Source organism: Botryllus schlosseri, chromosome 3, assembly GCF_051294905.1.
Source record: "Botryllus schlosseri isolate E-star chromosome 3, Bs_hap1, whole genome shotgun sequence".
Classification (NCBI taxonomy): Eukaryota; Metazoa; Chordata; class Ascidiacea; order Stolidobranchia; family Styelidae; genus Botryllus; species Botryllus schlosseri.
In genome coordinates, this window is record NC_137238.1 from 20,369,250 (window position 1) to 20,393,176 (window position 23,927).

The following is a 23,927-nucleotide window of genomic DNA, read 5'->3' on the forward strand; positions in this document are numbered from 1 at the left end:
TAGACTCAGGATCAAATCACTCAAATACTTGATTCTAACATGAATTATATCCAGTCCTTGGTACCTTACTTTCAATTGCTTTTCCGATTATCCCGTGGATAAAATTACGACCATCATGAAATCAAAATACACCACTTTACTGCGAAACAAGATTGGACTAGTTATTGAATTTGTTGTGTCACAATACAATACCACGGTACCATCATCATCACCAGTATGGTAAGTCAAGTATTCAATATGGGACCATAAATGGAGTTACTTGAACAATAGCGAGTTTGGGTGACTTTTAAAAAAATCTCGAAGCTCACCATAAAAGTGTCAAATCTTCAAGCCTAGATGCAATTACAATGCACCTCACAGACATGCCACAGCCAATTGCCTCTGTATTCATATTTATGTGTGTTGCAATGATTGCCAGAGAAAAACTCTCATCAAGATTACATTCTAACGGACTGTATAATTGAATGGTCAAACACCCAAGATAAGCCTACATCGAGATATAAGTGTTTACCTAATGTCAAATTGAAGTGAGCCTAGAAGCAGCAGTGATAAGCCAAAGTAAACGAGTATTTCTGTATACCGGTACTTGTACAGACTGCCCACTGCACATAGTGATGTTTGAATCAGTAAAAGTAGCCTTACGCTTTTGTTCAAACTGTATCTAGAACACAAGAACTTTTGTACTTATTGAAGTCTTTCATTTGATTCGCGATTAATTCCCTTATTAGTTAAAAGGGTCCTACTTAAGGGGATCATGAGGAACATTGACTATATTATATCTAATCTCGAATTCAATTATGGCTGCGACAAGTCCCTCATGCCGACCAAATACTAACCTAGTATAGCCACAATGCTCATGTCTAAACTTGCCCACGGTATGGCAAAAAATAATACCAGTATTTGTAAAGATATTATTGTCAGATCACACAAAAACATGTCAACCAAGCATCCCGAGTACTATGACCAGGTCCTAGTCATTCATTGCCGTCATAAATGGCATTGTAATTTTGCATTGGCATTTATTAGTACTATGAACAATTACTGTCATGAAAAAATGAATAAGGGTAGCTGCATAATAATACTACACATTACAATAAGTCACAACTGCGTACGTATAGACGGTTAAAGCTTGTTTGGGGCCATTTGGTGTATCGTCTGTGTAGTAAGCTGTACTGCCAGACAATTTATGTGTGAGATCTATTCCTTTTCACGGCCAAATAGAGTTTGGCCGTAATATGGTTGTTTCTCTGACCAAACAACGGAAAATATGGCAAGATTTCAACAATTTAGAAGTCAAAACGAATAAATGGCAACCCCGGAGAAGACCAGACCAAGCCAATAAAAGATATCCACCTTAACATGAAATATAAGTGCTATTTCATTGTCATTATGAACCATTCATCTTCATGGTGCTAGTGTACAAGTTAATATTATTAATCAGCAGAAATTTTGAATCGAGCGGTGTCATCGATCCGATCCCATTACAAAATAGAATCAATGCAACTGTTGCACCAAGAAGAAAACATACGACATTACTATCGCACTACATTAAGCAGGATATGTTTGGACAATCTAAAAAACAGCTACATTTGCACTTGCAAACAGCAAAAGCAAGGGCTCGATGTTAAACAATGAGTCAGGTTTCTTTTTTCAATGATTCACTCATTACATTTGACCTCTGCAGGCTTATTAAGGAAATGCTTGCATCACTTACGGTTTGCATCGGTCTGTCGCCGACTCTGTATTCGAACAAGTTCCCTCTCTGCAATACTCGCAAAAGGTGTCGGTGGCCGCAGTGCCGGGTAATTTAACACCAAAACCTGGAATACCGATACAACAAACAATAGTAAGGTTGCTATCAAAGTGACAAAATGAGCGTAAAATTGTCAATTTTAAGAATGACGCAACTATTGTCCTAAATGTCCAATTTTCATAAAATAAAGTTCGTCCTGTTCGGAATTAGCTCATCTATGCGTGTGCCAAATATCAGGAGATTGGCAAAGGTAATGGTGTAAACATAGGTTGTATATGTATGGAATGGCCCTGAAGACTGGGTTTGAATTCGAGCACTCAAGTTGTTCCACCCACTCCAATGGTCACAGACACTGAGACACTGACTTACCTACGGGACACTTGAAATGTGGCTTGCATCCCGCGATTTCGGGACTTTTTGCGAAAAATCCGCTCTTGCATACGCAACTGAAAATGTGACGAAGCTATAGTCGGGTTACACCGAGTAAGTCCATCAGTGCTATATTAGGACAGGAAATTCGTAATACCGTCAATCGCCGTCAGCCAACAACAGTCAATAGACATACAATGATAACATTGCTGGAATGCTGGTATTTTCATGTATCAAGCATAAAAAATTCTGGAGTAGTCGTGGCGCAGTGTTAATAATAATATAGGAATAGACCATGCCTTGCCTACACTAAGGCATTGAACACAAGTGCAATGATCATAAAAAGTATAACGATTTGCATAGTTGTGGGGAAAGAATGAACACTACTGCAGCTGGAATGCATGTGCAAATAAAACGGTTTTGATTTTACACATGAAAATATCTGGTGACTCAGATTATCTGATAAAAGCCAGAAGATTGTTCTACGAAGAACAGGTTCTGTCATCGTAGGTCAATGTTTTGACTCTTGTTACTGACAAACGTTTCTGCGACTGAGAACGCATTGAACACGAAGCCATCAAATAACATTTGTTGAACATTACCTCCTAAAATCCTATTGAAAACAGCCATGTTAGTTAAACAGAGAAGCTGAAGTCAGGCTGTTATGATTAACCGCTTACCGATTATCTTGCGATGCATTGCCCCGCTTGAACACAGTGTTGAACAAAGGTACGCACGATTCCACGCTTCTAGACGCGTTGCACTGCTCCTGATGATTTGGAACTGACGTGTAAGTTTGATCAGGACAGTTTCCACACACAGTCTCTTTCGGTCTACTGATTTGGCTGAACAAAGGATTAAAAAAACTTTTCAGGCATTGTTCAAAATCTTTGTACTCGTATTATGTCCGTGTAGATCGAGGCGGGCAACTTCTCCGGTGGGCGGGCCGGATATGGGAAAATGAAGTACTTGACGGGCCGGATTACAGAATACATAGGCCTATATTAATGGTTTAGCCCAGTGATTCTCAACCGCGGCTCTCCGAGCCGCATGCGGCTCTCGACTGCTCTCCGTGCGGCTCTCACTAACGATGTGAAATCATTGATGCTTCTACGGAAATTCTAATTATTCATGATCATAAATAAATCGCGCCTTCAACACAACAAATGTACGTTTATGTTCACGTTTACTGACGCGAAGGTCATTCCCTGATCACAATAGAATCCTACGTAATACAAGTTGTACGGGTTGTGACGTAACATTACCGATAGTAATTTCGGTAGGCTTTAAATCCGAACCTTTACTGCTTTACTGAAGGCTCTGACCGTCTGACCTAAGCCTAATCAGGTGTCTGTAATGAGACGGGCGAAGTTTATTTCGCTCGAGACGGCGGCTCATATTAGAATACGGGTGACAAGAGACTCGGTCAATAAGACAATCAACGTTTGGGGTAACTGCAGGTACTTTATTTTCTTACTCTTTGCTTTGATCTTGATAGCGTTAGAAAATATCGGAGACTTTGGTTCAATGATAATGTCAGGTTCAGATCAACCTGCAAAGAAATCTCGCACCCTTGTGCAAGAAAATCGGGCCTTTCAAAGTGAATGGGAAGAGGCGTATTTTCAAATTGAGGAAAACGGCAAAGCGAAATGCCTTCTGTGCCCTATAATAATAAACGGTGTAAAATCTTTCAACGTTAAGAGGCATTATAAAACACATGCGGGAAAATACGACGTCTATCAAGGTGAATCAAGGAAACGGAAGTTAGAATGTCTGAAAGCAGAGCGTAGCAAACAAGGAAAAATGTTTTTAAAAAAAAAAGAACCCGAAGAGGTAACAATAACATCATATAAGATCAGTCATCTATTGGCCAGCAATATGAAGCCATATTCTGATGGCGAAATTACGAAGCAGGCTATTGTTTTGTTTACCGAAGACAATTGTTCTCCTGCCATTCAGCAGAAAGCTAAAAAATTGCAGCTTAGCAATGATACAGTAACGCGTCGTGTCGATTGCATATCCCAAGATCTGCATGAGCAACTTATTCACAAGTCGCAAGATTTTTCTTACTACTCGCTTGCTCTTGACAGCACTAACGACATTACCGACATAGAGCAATTAGCTGTATTCATCCGGGGAGTCATGCCAGATTTCAAGATTTGCGAGGAGTTTCTTACTTTGCGATCTATTCATGGCACAACGAAGGGAACCGACATGTTTCGTGAATTTCATGCTACTCTTCAAGAAGCGCATTTAGACCCATCGAAATTATATTCATTGGCGACAGATGGCTGCCCAGCAATGCTCGGCAAAAATCTAGGTCTTCAAGGACTCGTCAACAAATGGCGTGCTGAACAGAATCTTGACGCTGTGACTTGGCAACACTGCATTATACACCAGGAAAGTCTTGTTGCTAAATCATTAAAGATGTCCAATGTGACAGATATAGTAATATCGACCGTAAATTGGATTCGAGCAAACGCACTTAACCATCGAAAATTCAAGGCTTTTCTCACCGATATTGATGCTGACCATGGAGACTTGATCATGTTCACCGCTGTACGATGGCTAAGCCGAGCTGCATGCCTCAAAAGATTTTACGCGCTACTTCCTGAGATTAAAATATTTGTCGAAGGAAAGAAAGACATCCCTCAGTTGGGAAACGAACACTGGGTTGCTGACTTGGCGTTCATGGTGGATATTACCTCACACCTGTCGTCACTAAATCGGAACTTACAAGGAAATAACAAGCTCTGTCACGCCTGGTACGGGACAGTGTCTGGTTTCATTGAGAAATTGTGTCTTTGGAGAAAGCACCTAGAGGAGGGTGTTACGACACATTTTGTAACGCTTTCAAACCACCGACAGAATGGATCATTCAAAACATATGACCAGGTTATTAGTACCTTGATTGACGGGTTTAAACGTCGAATAGAGGGAATGCATCATTCCGTACCCCTGATGAATATATTTTCAAACCCAATGGCAGTAGATGCCGCCACTGCCCCTGATATTTTTCAGATGGAACTGCTGGACTTGCAGTCCGATATAGAATTGCGACTGTTGTTTCAAAGCAATGGACTCCTTGAATTTTGGGGTGCTGTTCCTGAAGAAAAATACCCCAACCTGATAGCTAACGCATCGAAGAATGCCTGCATGTTCGGTTCAACCTATGTATGTGAAGCCCTTTTCAGCAAATTAGTGAGGATCAAAAGCAAATATCGCAACCGATTGACTGATCGTCATCTGAAACAGCTCTTGTGCACAGCTTCCTCCACGATGAAACCTCGTTATGACAAACTTGTGAAAAATCAAATTCAATTTCAAGTTTCGCACTAAGTTGCAAAATAGATAGTGATCACCACAGATTTAGCGTCACGCCTTGTTCATCCAAACTCAATTCACATGCTCTCGGAACTCAGAAAGATTGTGGATTAAGTCTCAATAAACATGTTGTGACGCTAAATCTGTGGTGATCACTATCTATTTACTATCTGGAAGAATGTAAATTGTAAATCATCCGCAATCGGCTTCAACGGTGAAGGGTATACCTCGGTATACCATCGGTGAAGGGACGTGGCTGGGTAACGTCGTTTCGGAAGTTGTCCGTATGGGGAGTGCCCGCTGTCACAGTGTCGTCTGGGGAAATTGTCGTATTTGTTTTGGCCGTCGCTGTTTGAGCCAATCGCGGTTTTGGCCGTCGCTGTTATGGCCGTCGCTGTTGTGGCCAGTCGGTGTTTTGGCCGTCGCTATTAAGGCCGTCGCTATTTTAGCCGTACACCATTTCGTTGATACCATTTTTGATGATATTTTTCTATTCTCAATAAATTACGTTATTCGTGCCATCATGCGGCTCCCGACAGAGTTGAGGTTCATAAAATGGCTCCCACAGTGAAAAAGCTTGAGAACCACTGGTTTAGCCTATATAGCCACCTATACATATTAGTACCAACCGTAATGCAAACGTTAAGTTCAAAGCATAGAGACCAAAAACAGTACTTAATAAATTTATTACCAATAGACGTCGAAGTCAATCTGACAACTGTGGTCAGTCAAAAGTTGTCAATAAGTTCTTTGAACTCTGGCTGCATGTCCTATATAGAGACCCTTACTAAAGACTGCACGTGAACATCAGTTATTTTGGAACGCAGCCTTGTCTCGTTAATGTTCATGGTCGAAAATGTATGTTCACCCAAACAGAGCAAGTAGTTTCCTGGCCATCTTCCTCGGGTTGGGAAACTTGGATTTATTCCGTGACGCATAGAATTTGCCAATATACTTCTAGAATAGCATTTCACTTTCACTCTCAGCGTAGAACTTAGCCCTATTTCATTTAGGAAATACAGGGCAGATCGAAGTGATCATTTAGGCTGGTCATGTAGAAATGGAAATTTTCAGAGCATGCAAAATTTTATATGAAGTAGAAGTAAAATTTTTCAGGCCTGAGAAGTATTCAAGTAGATAGTAGGACGAGGTGTCATAGACTTTTCTTTGTCCGTGATTCTGATAGTTTGAGATTCATCTTCACGGCTAACAGAAAACGACTAATGAAAATAAACATACAAGGTACTGTATGTAATTTTCCAATACATAATCCGCTACCGCCACGCAGGGTTTGCTTTGTCTAGTTGTCATGGCAATTTCAATCATGAAAGTGATCTAAACTTACTCATAAACTACTTCCTACCCGACTAAATGCAAAAAGCACATAAAGTAAGGAGTTGAAATAGAAGTGGTAATTTTAGTCCAACACAGTGTTTCCCAATTTTTTTGCACAACACCCCACGGACCTGGTTTCCCAAAGTCTATACAGCCACAGTTCACTCTCAGTGCACCCTTCTTCTCTCAGGCCCCTCCCAATCGCATAGTTTGTAACTAGTGCCCCCTTCGAGTTCGTAAACGCTCCTTAGGGGGCGCTGGCATTCACTCTGGGCCACTGGTCTTACAGCATATCCACCTCAGTAAATGGTGCATGTGGATGAAGGCTATACTAGAGTTCTCCATAAGAGACGTAGTGCCATCGACTACCTCTGCTGTATATAATAAAATAAACAGTCACCTGCAATTCCGTAACAAGTACTTCCCAGGGTCACAGTCACAACACCACACTTTTATACTAACAGAATAACATCGGTCCATCGAAGGGCACATCTTGCACGTGTCATTATAGACAACGCCGTCGGGCCGACTTTCGGCCTGTTGCGAGTAAAATAATAGGTCAGTGCAATGCCGGGTTTAGAGAATTATTCCACGGTTGGTTGCCGACTCGACACAAAATAAAATACAGCACTGAAACAAATCCCACTGACACCATGAATACAGTTCAAACATTTTGATCAACACCACTTGTTTGCTAAAAGACTGGACTATCAGTCGGTGCGTTCAAACTAGTTACACACGCAGAAATCATTGCCAGATCCTGGCGAAACTAATGCAGATGTACAATAACTTCAGAATGCCACCTTCGTCTATGGGCTTATTTAATACTGCTCATTGCTAGTAATCGACTCACACTAAAATTAATTTTCTCTTTATGGTCCCGTATTTCAGTTTTGAAAGAATAATAGCATATTTGCTAATTATATCGCCATCGTTTTCATGAGGCTATTTCAATGCCGTTGAATGATTTCCAACAAATCAGTGTCAAATTTTTTTTCATTAATTAGCAATTTCATGATTCAAACTCTATCACAGGCCTTTATCAAGTTGTAAATCCACGAAATAAGCATCACTTTATCTTCGGACATGCCTGGAACAGGATGTTTGGTCATACCGAAGTGTCAAAATCAGCCACCGGCCCACTGCACTACTATATTTTAAAAATGGTCGAAATTTCAAGTTCAAGCACAGCTTTTACTGGTCGGAATCGACCCAAATTTGGTGCAGCGTTTTTTAGGCAACCTGACAATTTTATCACTAAGCGAGTGAAATTTGGAAAAAATAGCTATATTTGAACAACCCTACTGAACAATGATGTAAGTCAAACCAAAAATTCTCGGCACTTCTTCGTTATTCCCCACACATCCAGAAGTGATCACCATGAAACCAATAAATGATTCCCATGAACATGTGAAAATTTATAAACGTCAAAATAAATTGTTTTTCGCGCTAGGATTAGCGCTAGGGGAATATTAGGGTCGGAAAGGCAATATTAGCGTCGGGGTGGGAGATATTAGGGTTGTGGGAAGGGTCCGAAGGGAATATTGGGGTCGGAGATATTAGGGTTCGGGAAGGCGGTGTTAGGGTGGGTTAGGGTCAAGGTTGGGATATCCTAAGATTATTAGGGTTGCGGGTGCTAGGGTAGGTTAGGGTCAAGGTTGAGGTAGGATATACCGAAATTAGGGTTAAATTTGGGGTCAGGGTATCCCAAGATTAGGGTTTGGAATATTGTAATCTTCACCCCCAACCCTAATCTTAGGATATACTAACCCCATCTTTGACCCTAATATACCCATCCCTAATATCCCCAACCCTAATCTTAGGATATCCTAACCCCAACCTAATATTCCCCTCCCCCATATCCCCAACCCTAATTTTAGGATATCCTAACCCACCCTAATATCTCCCGACTCTAATCTCCCCAAACCTAATCTTAGGATATCCTAACCTAACCCTAACCCACCCTAAAATCCCCATCCCTAATATCTCCGACCCTAATCTTAGGATATCCTAACCCTAACCCATCCTAATATCCCCCTCCCCCATCCCTAATATCCGTCTATCCCACCCCAACGCGAAAAACAATTCATTTTGACGTTTATAAATTTTTATGTTTATGTTCATGGGGAAACATTTATTGATGTCATGGGGATCATTTTTTCGATGTGTGGGGAATAACGAAGAAGTGCCAAATTCTCCATCAATTCCACTCTCGTCAATGAGTCAAGATTTTTGAGATATGCTATTTTGGCCATTCATTTTTGTTCTTTCGAAAATGGAACATCATAAGAAATATATTTGTCCGTCTGACCCAGAGTGGAATCGGTGGCAACGCCACGCGCAACGTCACGCGAGCATTTATATCTGATCACGCCGGTTAATGAATTATGATGACGTCACAAAGCGATAACAGAGTCTAGATCCAGAATAAGGCGCTTGCGCTTTACAATGAACTCAAGCAAGCGTGGCATTTCCGTAACAGGGAATAAACGGCGTAGCCCTAGTCCGGCGTATAACAGGTCTATTTTAGCACATTGTGTTGTTTAATAAGTAATTCAGTATTGAATCAGAGCGAAAAATATTTCTGTCACGCGGATGAAATTTTCCAATCACGCGAGAAATCTGTCTGTCACGCACAACATGTTGTCGAAAACAACCACCGATTCCAGTCTGGCGTCTGACGTGGTACAATAGTAACTGGTAAGGACTATGAACCGCCTGAGCTGACATTGCGACCGTGCCTTCCAAGCACCGTCTTCAAATCAAATCAATATCAAAGACTTGGATAAAAAGACAGCACAAGAAATAGGTTTTAATCAGTAGCCTAAAGCAGTAGAACCTCAATAAATGGTGTGTGTGCACAAAGACTACTACTACTAGAGTTCCCTCTCAGTATCAGAGACTTGGATAAAACAACTGCAGCAGAAACAGGTATAAATTTGGTTTATGAGAATGAAATCAAGAAGTGCCAATAAACCAAGACGTCTGGCACAGTACTCTACAATAACAAGTCACTTACCTGCAAGGACATAGCAGCAAGGAGAAAAGACATTGATGTAGCAGCTAACATTGTCTTCATAACTTTAAATACTCCCATAATGTGAATATGAAGCTCTCATAACAGCTCAATAACTATATAAAATATTTAAAATATATGACCCATAATTAAATACTGAATAGAAAAAAGGCAATAATATCGTAATTGGAATATATTCTTCGGATCTTTCTATTTTTGGACTTTTCCGCCAAAACCATGCAAAAATTTGAGAAAACTGGCTTTGCAATCAAAATCCCCTGCCGCAATGACTCTGGAGAAATTTTGGTGCCCTGTCACGATTATAATTCATTCATAATATTTCTATGGGCCTGCTGGCCTACATCTGATTATGCAACAATTGGTAGGGTATACGTGTTCAACCAAGGCACGATTGTTTGAAACCAAAGAGGGGAACAGGGGCGAAATTATGAGCAATATGCCGTATAATTGCATCAAGTCAACTCAACAGAACCTCTCCTTTCGGGGCGCTTCTTCAGTTGTTCTGAGATATTTTTCACTGTCTAAGCAACTGGTTTGGTTCAGCTTGGGTTGGGATCATTGGGATGATGGGTTACGGTAGCTCTGGTCTCTGGGTAGAGGGTTATATTTGTTTAACCACTCTCCTTTCTGGGTGCTTCTTCAGTTGTTCTCAGATATTTTTCACTGTCTCAGCAACTGGTTTGGTTCAGCTTGGGTTGGGATCATTGGGATGATGGGTTACGGTAGCTCTGGTCTCTGGGTAGAGGGTTATATTTGTTTAACCACTCTCCTTTCTGGGTGCTTCTTCAGTTGTTCTAAGATATTTTTCACTGTCTAAGCAACTGGTTTGGTTCAGCTTGGGTTGGGATTATTGGGATGATGGGTTACGGTAGCTCTGATCTCTGGGTAGAGGGTTATATTTGTTTAACCACTCACACTCACTAATAAGAGAAATGGCTTAACAATTGACGTGCATAACTCATTAAAACTCCTAACCCAAGCTAATGACCCTTACTCAAAGTGGTCAGTAAAGAATGTCTGGGAACAACCAATGAAGCATCTCCTTGTGTTCTGTAATCTATCCTTAATTATTGTTAAAATCCCAGAAACGGAAACAGTGGTTGTTTTCGGCAATAACTTGCGTGTCATTGTGACAGTGACACGAGGGTTTCTTACACAGAATAATGAAGTAAATAAACGGCAAGTTTCGGGTGATATGGCCACTAAATCGACCAAATCCACTCCGGTCTAAAACAACCACCTTCTCCATAGTCTGGTTTGAAGCAATGCTGCATGGTATTCAAAGTCGGTTTCATTTCAGTGGGTTTCAGTGCACATCTGCACACAGTAGGCCTATACAATGTATCTATTTTTGAAATTAGTAGCACAAATTTCACCACTGAAGAAAGCAGCACTTGGAAACAATCTGAGATGTGGTCACGAAAATAATGTTTGGCTACTTTTTAGTTCGATTTTTTTCTGCACGTAATCAACCACACACAGTCACCAGAGTGAAGTTATCACACAAAATTTCATCACACAAAACCGAGAGTACCAACTAAAGTTTACATGTGACATACACTACGGACGTATCACCAAACTGCGAAAGCAAAGGCGGACCCGGATTTGCATACTCACATACAATAAAAAAAACGTGCCGGAACTCTCGCCATACCAAATTTCACACGAATCGGCCATCGCAATCGTGCAAAATTATATTTATGATCGGGCTAATATATATATTTCAACGAAATATGCAATAATAATCACGTCAGTTAGCTGATAAAAACCATTTTGTAACCGACTTCTGACCATTGCTCAAGATGTACAATCGTGTGAACTCTATTCTTTTCAAATTTCATCGAGATCCAATGTTAGCAATAGGGTCAAAATCCGCCCCCCCCCCCTAACCCACATCCAAGGATTCACGTCAGATAACCGAGAAAACGACTTTGTAACCGACTTCTGACCATCACGCAAGATATATCAGCATGTGAACTCTATTTGTGTCGAATTTCATCGAGATCCCATGTTAGCAATAGGGTCAAAATTCGCCCCCCCCCCCTCATCGCAAGATTCACGTCAGATAACCGAGAAAACGACTTTGTAACCGACTTCTGACCATCAAACAAGATGTGTCAGCATGTGAACTCTATTTGTGCCGAATTTCATCGAGATCCCATGTTAGCAATAGGGTCAAAATTCACCCCCCCTCACCCCTCCCCCCATCACGGGATTCACGTCAGATAACCGAGAAAACGACTTTGTAACCGACTTCTGACCATCAAACAAGATGTATCAGCATGTGAACTCTATTTGTGTCGAATTTCATCGAGATCCAATGTTAGCAATAGGGTCAAAATTCACCCCTCCCTCACCCCCCATCACGGGATTCACGTCAGATAACCGAGAAAACGACTTTGTAACCGACTTCTGACCATCCAACAAAATGTATCAGCATGTGAACTCTATTTGTGCCGAATTTCATCAAGATCCCATGTTAGCAATAGGGTAAAAATTCACCCCCCCCCCCCCTCACCCCCCATCATGGGATTCGCGTCAGATAACCGAGAAAACGACTTTGTAACCGACTTCTGACCATCACGCAAGATATATCAGCATGTGAACTCTATTTGTGTCGAATTTCATCGAGATCCCATGTTAGCAATAGGGTCAAAATTCGCCCCCCCCCCCCTCATCGCAAGATTCACGTCAGATAACCGAGAAAACGACTTTGTAACCGACTTCTGACCATCAAACAAGATGTGTCAGCATGTGAACTCTATTTGTGCCGAATTTCATCGAGATCCCATGTTAGCAATAGGGTCAAAATTCACCCCCCCTCACCCCTCCCCCCATCACGGGATTCACGTCAGATAACCGAGAAAACGACTTTGTAACCGACTTCTGACCATCAAACAAGATGTATCAGCATGTGAACTCTATTTGTGTCGAATTTCATCGAGATCCAATGTTAGCAATAGGGTCAAAATTCACCCCTCCCTCACCCCCCATCACGGGATTCACGTCAGATAACCGAGAAAACGACTTTGTAACCGAATTCTGACCATCCAACAAGATGTATCAGCATGTGAACTCTATTTGTGCCGAATTTCATCAAGATCCCATGTTAGCAATAGGGTCAAAATTCACCCCCCTTCACCCCCCATCATGGGATTCGCGTCAGATAACCGAGAAAACGACTTTGCAACCGACTTCTGACCATCACACAAGATGTATCAGCATGTGAACTCTATTTGTGTCGAATTTCATCGAGATCCAATGTTAGCAATAGGGTCAAAATTCGCCCCCCCCCCATCGCAGGATTCACGTCAGATAACCGAGAAAACGACTTTGTAACCGACTTCTGACCATCAAACAAGATGTATCAGCATGTGAACTCTATTTGTGCCGAATTTCATCGAGATCCCATGTTAGCAATAGGGTCAAAATTCACCCCCCATCACGGGATTCACGTCAGATAACCGAGAAAACGACTTTGTAACCGACTTCTGACCATCAAACAAGATATACCAGCATTTGAACTCTATTTGTGCCGAATTTCATCGAGATCCCATGTTAGCAATAGGGTCAAAATTCACCCCCCCCCCCCCCCCCCCTCACCCCCCATCACGGGATTCACGTCAGATAACCGAGAAAACGACTTTGTAACTGACTATCAAACAAGATGTATCAGCATGTGAACTCTATTTGTGCCGAATTTCATCGAGATCCCATGTTAGCAATAGGGTCAAAATCCATTTTCGTTTAAAGGGCATTGTTTTCGAATTCCGACTCTATGCCGATATCTGTTTCCGGCTTGACACCTTTTTTATTATTGATAAAATCCGGAAAATTTCCAAACAGAGTGTTGCAGCGAACCTATTCAACGAAGTTTCGTGCTGCACGGCAGGCAGTCAAACACAATAATGTTGAATGGGCAATCGTGGAAATCAAAACCAAATTTAACCATATGCAAGCGGCAACTGGGTCACCCATTAGTCATGGTTACTCTTAGTAGCTATTACAGTCAGCTAGTTTCCAGATTTCAGGTGCGCCTCTGCGTAATTCGTAATGCACCGATCATGGAATAGATTTAGAAGCAGACATTCAATTATGGGGTGACAATGACCGCTTACTATTTCGACTATGACATTATTGACGTCCATGTCAGTGCTTATTTATCAGCTAAGAGCAGCTATTGTGAAAGAAAACCTAATTGTTTGTTGCCACTGCTGAATTACGAATTACACGGTCTATATGACGACATACTTTACTACAGTGATTTCCAACCTGTATGTGTTCGAATTGCGCGAGACATGAGGACGAGGCGAATTTTGACCCTATCGCTAACAATGGATCTCGATGAAATTCGGCACAAATAGAGTTCAAATGCTGGTATATCTTGTTTGATGGTCAGAAGTCGGTTACAAAGTCGTTTTCTCGGTTATCTGACGTGAATCCCGTGATGGGGGGTGAATTTTGACCCTATTGCTAACATGGGATCTCGATGAAATTCGGCACAAATAGAGTTCACATGCTGATACATCTTGTTTGATGCTCAGAAGTCGGTTACAAAGTCGTTTTCTCGGTTATCTGACGTGAATCCTGCGATGTGGGGGGGGGGGTGAATTCTGACCCTATTGCTAACATTGGATCTCGATGAAATTCGACACAAATAGAGTTCACATGCTGATACATCTTGTGTGATGGTCAGAAGTCGGTTACAAAGTCGTTTTCTCGGTTATCTGACGCGAATCCCATGATGGGGGGTGAGGGGGGTGAATTTTGACCCTATTGCTAACATGGGATCTTGATGAAATTCGGCAGGGTGTGATCAGACTAGTTGACCCTACCCAGAGTCATATCGGTCACACCCTGTCCTATACCGTAAGTTCATATATTGTTGTTGCATGTGCCAATGATGTTTTCTTTACGGTTGGACAAATCAATAAAAAATCTCTCTCTCTCGGCACAAATAGAGTTCACATGCTGATACATCTTGTTGGATGGTCAGAAGTCGGTTACAAAGTCGTTTTCTCGGTTATCTGACGTGAATCCTGCGATGAGGGGGGGGGGGGGCGAATTTTAACCCTATTGCTAACATGGGATCTCGATGAAATTCGGCACAAATAGAGTTCACATGCTGATACATCTTGTTTGATGGCCAGAAGTCGGTTACAAAGTCGTTTTCTCGGTTATCTGACGTGAATCCTGCGATGGGGGGGGGGGGTGAATTCTGACCCTATTGCTAACATTGGATCTCGATGAAATTCGACACAAATAGACTTCACATGCTGATATATCTTGTGTGATGGTCAGAAGTCGGTTACAAAGTCGTTTTATCGGTTATCTGACGTGAATCCTGGGATGTGGGTTAGGGGGGGGGCGAATTTCGACCCTATTGCTAATATTGGATCTCGCTGAAATTTGAAAAGAATATAGTTCACACGCTTGTGCATCTTGAGCAATGGTCAGTAGTCGGTTACAAAATGGTATTTATCAGTTAACTGACGTGATTGTTATTGCATATTTCGTTGAAATATATACATTAGCACGATTATAAATATAATTTTTCACGATTGCGATGGCCGATTTGTGTGAAATTTGGTATGGCGAGAGTTCCCGCACGTTTTTTTTTATTGTATGTGAGTATGCAAATCCGGGTCCGCCTTTGCTTTCGCAGTTTGGTGATACTTCCGTAGTGTATGTCACATGTAACCTTTAGTTGGTACCCTCGGTTTTGTGTGATGGAATTTTGTGTGATAACTTCACTCTGGTCACGCAGTCCAGCAACTTTCAACCGATGTGACCTTTTCATTTTATAGCTCAACTACTATGCTGCTGCATGCAACAGCAGCTGCAGCTACGTACTCCAACGCTTGCTTTATTTGACCGGCTGCTAACGGATGAAAAAGTAGAAACGGTATTGCATGAGTATTGCGCAACATACAAATGCTACTGACCCACCCAGCAAAACTTGCCTCAGGAACATCAGACTAATTCTCAGATAACTGCATTTAGTTAGAAGTGGCGGCGATGAACAGACCCGATTATACCACACATAGTAAATACGCTGTCCTGGTCCATGACCCAGGTTACGCTACAGGTTTTTTAATGAGGGGTTTTCTTGGTGTGTTAATAATGGCATAATAAATTTAGAAGACGTGAGCAACTGAGCATGAATTAGGATTAGGATTTGAGAAAACCGGATTTGTGAAATTTTGTCGGATTAGGATTGCAAATTTGTTTACGATTGGATTTACCAATTTTCGGAGAGAATGTGGCGAATGGTGACAAAGTGTTTCGTCCTACCAGAGTATTTTGATGTACTTAGGCACTTATTATTTTTTTTATTTTTTTTTTCACAGCCGTAAAATGTAGGTTTTCTTAAAGGAATTCTAAGTTTATATCGGATTAGGATTGGAATATACAAAATTTCAAAATATCATATGATCGTCCGAAAAGATCATCGCTCTATCAAATATGCCGGACCTGACGTGTGGAACAGTTTGCCACCAGCTATCCGGTAGTCCACGAGCATGTCCACATTCAAGTCGAAACACAAGCAATTACTACTAAATAAATACTAGTCCATCCTCAATATTACCGGGCCATGACCTGACATATCGATCTCGCTGTCCATGACATGCCCCCCCCCTTTTTTGTCGCTTGTTTTTCTATACTAACTTCTTTTACTTTTCATTCAGTGTGCATGCATCCTCTTTACATCGCCCCAGGGGTTCTCAAAGGGTGGGCCACAGGAGTAATTTGGGTGGGCCACAGAGCTATTTGGAAAATTTTAGAATTCGTGAAAGTTTAGTTGCATTTTTCTTTTGTTCATTGAAAAAATATATCGAATTTATCGAATTATACGTATGCTACATAAAGCTTTTCATCCGACTCTGATGAGACTTACGTATGGAGTCACGAATGTACAAGTCGAAATGGGCGGGGATTGATACGGCGGCTTTTGTACCCCCAGCTATGACAACCTCCGGCCAACAGCAACGAAAATAATTTCGGTTATATAATAACTGAAAGTTAATGCTGGGATGAATATCCAAGTATCCCGGCTGGGTCATATTGGATTGAGGAGTTGGCACATAGTCTTCGAAGTCGGTCTAAAAATGTCCGGGCTTGAAATCGTTGTATACAATGCAAGAGTCACATGAATTGGTGGTATCATTGGATTTAATGTTATTACATCGTAACTTGGAAAGGTACAAGACATATAATATGTAGGACTACATTGTATTACTAGCATATTAAAAAAAATCGCTTCTCTTCAGTAGTATCCCATTCATCAAATAATTATTTGAAGCGGGCCCACAATGGGTATAGTATTCCCCACCAGAGTGGAATTAAACCCCAATCACACAGTGAATGCGGGGAACGGATCATTGGGTTTCGCGACTTGAGTGGAACAGAGGATGTACGCAAGAGTTAGGAGATGTGGTACCGATGGATTACTGGGACCGAAAATACTTGAAGAATTCTCCATGATAATTCCATGATTAGACTCCGTGAATTTGTATACAATGACGTGCTGACAGAATCTTTCCTCGCATGCAAAAAAATTCGACCTGCGTGAGTTATGGGGTCTGTGACGAATGATTTACGTTTTAGGGGGTGTAAAGTAAATTTGGATCGACATTTGCATTTTTCTATATCACCTTTCAGACTTACAAACCCGCCATAATTTTTGATGTGAAGTGTAGGGTTTGTATCAGGGTATATAATAGCACATATTTTTTGAATCAATACCATCCTCGAGTGGACTATTTTCAAGTCAATTACAATATTTATGAGGTTGGGGACCTATGGTACCATAGCCAAATCAAGCAAAATAGATAGACCAACTAATCACTTAACAACAGAAACTCGCCTACATATATAGGCTGTAAATCATAGTTACCTGTGGTGTTTTATCGCTATTACGAGGTATTTGAAAGTCAAAACGTCCATTTGCGGGATATATGTGGCATTAATTTTGTAAGTTTAGGCGTAGCCTAAATCAAAACATGATTTTATGCCAACATTTGAGTTGGTATAATCTATTTTATTCTTGAAGGTCGCGACGAAACATTTTTTATTGGCTTGCTGTAGCTTACCTTATAGTACACAACAAAACAAGGTAACAAATTTGAGTTTTTGGGCGTATGTCTCATAGGTCCCATGGTCGTGTGCCTTTGGACCCACCGGGTGGGGACCGATGACACGTTCGAGCAACAAACTTTAAACGTTTATAAATATTTTTTGAAAAGGCGCATATTCATGTAAATGTCCGCGATACGTAGAGCTTGTATCGAAGTGTTGAGAAAACAAAAGATCTGCTATTCTCGGCTGAAGATTTGAGGGTCAGAGATCATTTTGCAATTTTTGATCCATCGGTACCACATCTCCCCTATACGATATTGCAGGGCCGAAACTTTCGCACCATAACCCACAATTGGGAGAGCTCTAAAAGTTGCTAATAATTATTTCGTTGGTATTGTCTGTTGGAGATTTATTTACCTTGAAATTTGTCGTCGCGCTTGGCGCGATTTCGTGTTCCCTCAGTTCGACATTTAAATATGAACTCTGAACAAAGTAATAAAAGAAACATGTGTATATTATAAAGAAATAGCCATATCGACGGCGATAAGCCTACCACACATTAAAATGCACTATGACTTGAAAAGAGATGGACCACAGAACATTTTCAAACCGGAAAATGGGCCACAGCCAAAAAAATGGCCGAGAACCCCTGACCTAGGCCAAGGTGGGTGTCTGATTCTATAGACTACTCCTAGACGCTTCGACACCTTCCTATCTTTTCATTGTATCGTATTTTTGTGGTGTATTGAACTGATAAAATTGCTAATATACCAATGAAAAGGACTAAAATTTGGATTAGAAACTTCGGATTTGGATTGGATTAGGACATTGAAATTTCAAATCCGTTCATCTCTGATAAACAATGAAAAACCGATGTCACCACTGCAGGGGTTCTCAACCTTTTTTGGCCGTGTCCCGTTTTTTGGGTTGAAAATGTTATGTGTCCCATCTCTTAGCCTAGAGGAGGGGTTCTCAACCTACGGCCCGTGACATCTTTCATTATAAACGCAATTATTGCTGACACGGTATTGTAACAAATTAGTTTAGATTAGGGTTGCCATACGTCCGGAATTTCCCGGACATGTCCGGAATTTCACCTTTAAAACTGCGTCCGGGAGGAATTTCTAAAATATGCCTAAATGTCCGGAATTTTGAAGTGAACTCATAATTTTTCCCTAAATCAACATAAACAATATTATTTTCGGGCAGATTTATGCTACATGAAATTTTTCTTCGCGCTGCGCGCGATTTAGTTAGTATCACATATATTGGTTTTAATATGGGGACTACCACCCTCGCACAAGCTGTGATCAAAAATGAATAAATAAAAATAACATTCAGTTACAGAAATAAGTCTAATTATAATTATGTCTAATTATAATTACAATCACAAGATAACGGTATATTCATAAAGTTGGTTTAGGGCGTTTGGACATGACCTAACCATGTACATTGTACAATTACGCTCCTTGCATTTTCGAAGTCATATCATCCTCCACCGGCTCTACCGCAAACTCTGATTATGTGGGCGGAGAGAGGATCAAATTAGTAATATATGGAAGAACCAATATTATTGACATAATTCATTCAAATCATTTAACAACCAGATGCATATAGAAACCAGATGAATATAGTAAGCCCTCAGAAGCTGCATCGATTACCGTACTTTGGGCTCAAGATCAATGTTTATTTGGGCGGGAGGGGGCTGAAAATGTGGCTTCGACCCTGGTAACAACTTACAACACACAACCACATACTCCTGAACCGGATCGTGACCACCTCTAGTCGATAGACAAAGCTTTGCTGGTGTGACGTCATATTCATCAATGTGCTCATACTTCATTTTGAAATCCGCTAGTGGGCGCTAAAGAGCGTTCCGAAATTTGTGTTATAAAAATATGGTAACCCTAGTTTAGATACTATTCGCTCTTTTATCGCACCGTCTCTGTTTCGTTTTATACTCATTCATGAATGCAGTGGTTCTCAAACTGGGAAGCGCACCCCTTGGGAGCGTGAAAGCATCTGAAGGGGGTGCAACGCTGCGGTCAACTGGAAAAAAAGTTTCGCACTGCGCGCAATTTATATTCAATTCATAGTTTTTTCTCTGTGTATATATTCCGAGTTTCATATTTGAGAATTCTCTCATCAACAGTCATAACCGTCCATGCCAGCAAACTAGCCGTCTGTAGCATTCTGGTTTCATTTTGTTTTATGACGATAAGGGGGCACGAAAGTATTCTCTATCAAAAAAGGCGGTGTGTCTGAAAAAGCTTGAGAACCACTGCTCCAATACCTAAGCGTTGGAGGTTTATCTAGGCCCCTCCTCGTCACCTCATCCGCGCAAGCGGTGTCTTACAAGAAGCCTAGAAGGGGACTGTGCTAAAAGTCGGCTGTTACGAAAGAAGTAGGCCTATGAAGAATATCGGCCTGGTGTAAATGACCATAGTAGCCGACAAACACCATGAACACCACAACAACAACACTGCTTTAATGTGCTCTCGGTTCTTGATATATGCTCGACTTCAGATTATTATTGTTTTGAATCGGTATTGTGCTGGACTCTGGTTCAAGAATCCCGCTACGTGGTAGGCCTGCACTTTTTAAGAGTGTTTGACTCACTGCGAACGGTTGTTGAGATTGCCGACGGCGTTATACAGACGCATCGTTCAAAATTACTTGGAATATCGCTAAATCCAATAAATCTGCTACAGAAGGCGCGATTTCAATAAGACCTTAACATACTGTGCAAATATTTTCTGTTTCCGGAACGTAGCAGCAAGGACACACCACCTGACAAATTTCGAAGATACACTCGTGTCCAGAGGAGTAAACATCAATGTCAGTCGGTCACATGTTCTGAAACACGTTGCCGCGTAGACTGCTCTAACCCAACCTCGAACAAATCCACCAACATTGCATAACTAATTATGTGGTTGAATTTTATCAGAGTGGACATATATGCAGAGGAAATGCTGTCTGGGGAAACGTGGGACCAGCGAAAATATCAACTTGACAAAGCTAACTTCTGTAACTGTTGATGCAGGGCCCCAGGCATGGAAGGAAAGGAGAATGGTTGATTGGTTTGCTCAAAAATGGCCCCGAGCCCAGACTTCATCTCATATTACTCAGAGCTCATAGTGATAATGGCCTCTGTAACGCAAAAGTTACCGCAATTTTATTATTGCTTGCCCCAGCATTGAAACAGAGAGTTCGGTTCTCTGGTGGAAGGGTTATAAATTGCATATATCGACTTGGCGATGAATGCATTTGCACGCTCCATGAAGGGATATACTTTCGCCGCAAGAAGATACATATTCTCACAATAAGCAGCAGTTGCAAACTTACGGACGTTGTCCGTTAATGATGCTTTATAATACATAAAAATGTACTAAATGCCCGTATGCGAGTGGTAAATAGGCTACAGTAGGCTAGCCTAAATTTAATTGTAGCCCACAAATACATGGTAATATTGTTCTGCGGCCCGCAGCGTCTTTTGCTGTTGAAATGCGACCCGTTACACAAGGGAAGTTGAGAACCCCTGGCCTAAAGTCATAGTCCTGATCAATGCGTGGTAATCGCCGCGCCAATATGGCTATATTCTCTAAAAAAATCTACGCATTTTATTACCGTTCGCATATTAAAATGTAAAAGAAATGAAATCGCGCGAAGCTCAGAGAAAATTTCAATGGTTATTAATTATCTTCCAAAAATGACAAACGGGACAATTTTAGGCCTCCTTAGACCCCCTGCCATTGGGGGAGAGGGTTGCTGCAGTTACGGTTCTGTTAGCCCAACTCTTGTATCCTACCTGTAGCTGTCCGCGGTTCCACGCACGTCGCGAAACACAGGGTCTAATCCCCGCATCACGAACTTAGTTTGCATGATTGTTTTTTTTTTATTCCACTATGGTGGTGAATAAATATACTTGTAATGGCTAAACCATTCAAGGCCAGCTTCAAACAGTTCTTAACGTGATTTCGGTGAATCAATACTACCGGGACCGTAACTAGGCCTAGGGGAGATGTGGTACCGATGGATCAAAAATTGGAAAATGATCGCTGGCCCCAAAATGTTCAGCCGAAAACAGCAGATCTTTTGCTGGCTCAGCACTTTGATACAAGCTATACCTATCGCGCACATATCCGTCTTATCAAAAAATATTTATGGATGTTCAAAATTTGTTGCTCGAACGTGTCATCGGTCCCCACCCGGTGGGTCCAATGGCACACGACCCGGGGACCTATGACACATATACCCTAAAAAACTCAGATGTGACAACTTTTCTTGCTCAGTATTATAATCTAAGCTACAGCAAGCCAAAGAAAAATGCTGGATCGCAACCGTCGAAAAATAGAATAAATATTAACTCAAATGTTGTTATAAAATCACGTTTCGATTTAGGCTCGGACTTATAAATTTGAGGATACATACATAATGCCCGTTGATCGACAGTGTGACATCCAAATACCTCGTTATAGCGATAAAACATCAGATGCAATTATTACATAAATATTTTCTGTACGTAGGCATGTTTCATTTGTTTCATGATTAGTATGCTTGATTATTTTACTTGATTTGGCTATTGTATCATCGGTCCCCACCCTACGAATTTTATACATAAATCGAAAAAAATTCCATTCAAGGAAAGTAGCCTACTGGAAAAAATAGTAGGTGCCATTATATAGCCTGATACAAGCCCTACACTTCACAATAAAAATGATTGCTGGTTTGTTCGTGCTGAAGGTTACAAAGAAAAATGTATATGTCGATCTAAATTTAGTTTACACCCCCCAAAACAAAAAACATCTCTGAGAGACCCCATAGCTCGCGCACGTCCAATTTTTTTTGTATGTGAGGAAAGATTTTGCCAGCATGCAATTGTAGACAAGTTCACGGAGGGTAATCATGGAATTATCATAGAGAATTTTCAAAGTATTTTCGGCCCCAGTGATCCATCGGTACCACATCTCCCCTATACTATACCCCAAACCCCCAATAGGGGGGATGAGATCGAAGGGCCCAAAAATTATGTCGTGGATGAACACAAATTAGAGAGTCATTTTTGTAATTTAGGCAAATTTTTCAAATTTTATCTTTCATAATGATTGTATGGAATCGAAGTCGATTTTTAAATCGACCGAATCGCTGATTGTGGAATTATTTATTGTGATCATAACCGTCTTCGCGTGATATTTCCAAACCTTCGTCAAGCTGGCAAATGTCGTTCGTTATGAAAATACTGTTTCTGCTCTTCAAAATTCAAAGAACGCCAACAGCACGTCACAGTGTGACCTTCTATTGCGCAAAACAATCTCGATTGGCACCAATCGGTTTTCCGTGGGTAGGCCTGCGATATATTCTTTGAACATAGTAATTTGCACGCAGCAATTTTAACATTGGCGTTCTCGCCTCAGTAAATTACTTTTTGTCTGTATTTCCTGAAATCTCGGAACTGAGTAGAAACTTAATTCTCGGAATTTGGTCGATGTCACAGACTTGATTAGGCCTTATTAAATGGTTGCGGACAGTTATAATTTGACGTATCAACAATGAACATTGAACATGTTAGACATTTGCTTTCTTATAAGGTGATTTACGGGAGAGGGGGTCAGTATAACGAGGTACTTCGTTCTGCTTGTCCGAAGTAGCCTATACTCAAGCACTTTTTCCTCTATTTGCAGAACTTAACCCAATAATGTAGTCAAAATTTTCGCTTCTCCTTGTAGTCATATTTCATGACGTCTTACCTTTCTCTATTTACCGACAAGATATAGCGTGATGGTGAAGCGTCCGGCTTCTTAATCGGTAGGTCGTGGGTTCGATCCCCGGCCGGGTCAGATGAAAGACCTGATTAGTAACATTGGTATCCATGACTTCCCCACTTGGCGCTCATACATTACTGGAATAGCACGGAGGGGTGGTGCAATACTTAGAAAGCCTTCAGGCTATATCTGCATCTTCCTTGTCCAGCGGCATATGCACATCGTGTAGCCTACTTATGGAATGGATATGCACAGATCGTGTGTATAT

The 23,927-nt window shown here is 41.2% G+C and overlaps 1 protein-coding gene and 1 long non-coding RNA gene across 6 annotated transcripts in view; one reads left to right on the forward strand and one right to left on the reverse strand.

Moving 5' to 3' along the window:
* Positions 1-9,981, reverse strand: part of LOC145436034 (uncharacterized) — a 34,975-nt gene extending 24,994 nt beyond the window's left edge. For 4 of the 5 annotated variants that reach the window (XM_080313325.1, XM_080313324.1, XM_080313323.1 and 1 more), the window contains exons 1-5: positions 9,801-9,981; positions 7,182-7,318; positions 2,803-2,967; positions 2,123-2,199; positions 1,715-1,820 (exon numbers count right to left, since the gene is read on the reverse strand). In XM_080313325.1, the coding sequence (XP_080169451.1) occupies positions 1,715-1,820; positions 2,123-2,199; positions 2,803-2,967; positions 7,182-7,318; positions 9,801-9,878 (563 nt within the window). In that variant the 5' untranslated portion in view covers positions 9,879-9,981. The remainder of the gene's footprint in view (positions 1-1,714; positions 1,821-2,122; positions 2,200-2,802; positions 2,968-7,181; positions 7,319-9,800) is intronic. The other variant, XM_080313322.1, reaches the window with a different exon arrangement.
* LOC145436055 (uncharacterized) overlaps positions 1-23,927 on the forward strand; it is a 307,559-nt gene that overhangs the window by 68,242 nt on the left and 215,390 nt on the right. The gene's annotated exons all lie outside the window — the stretch shown is intronic.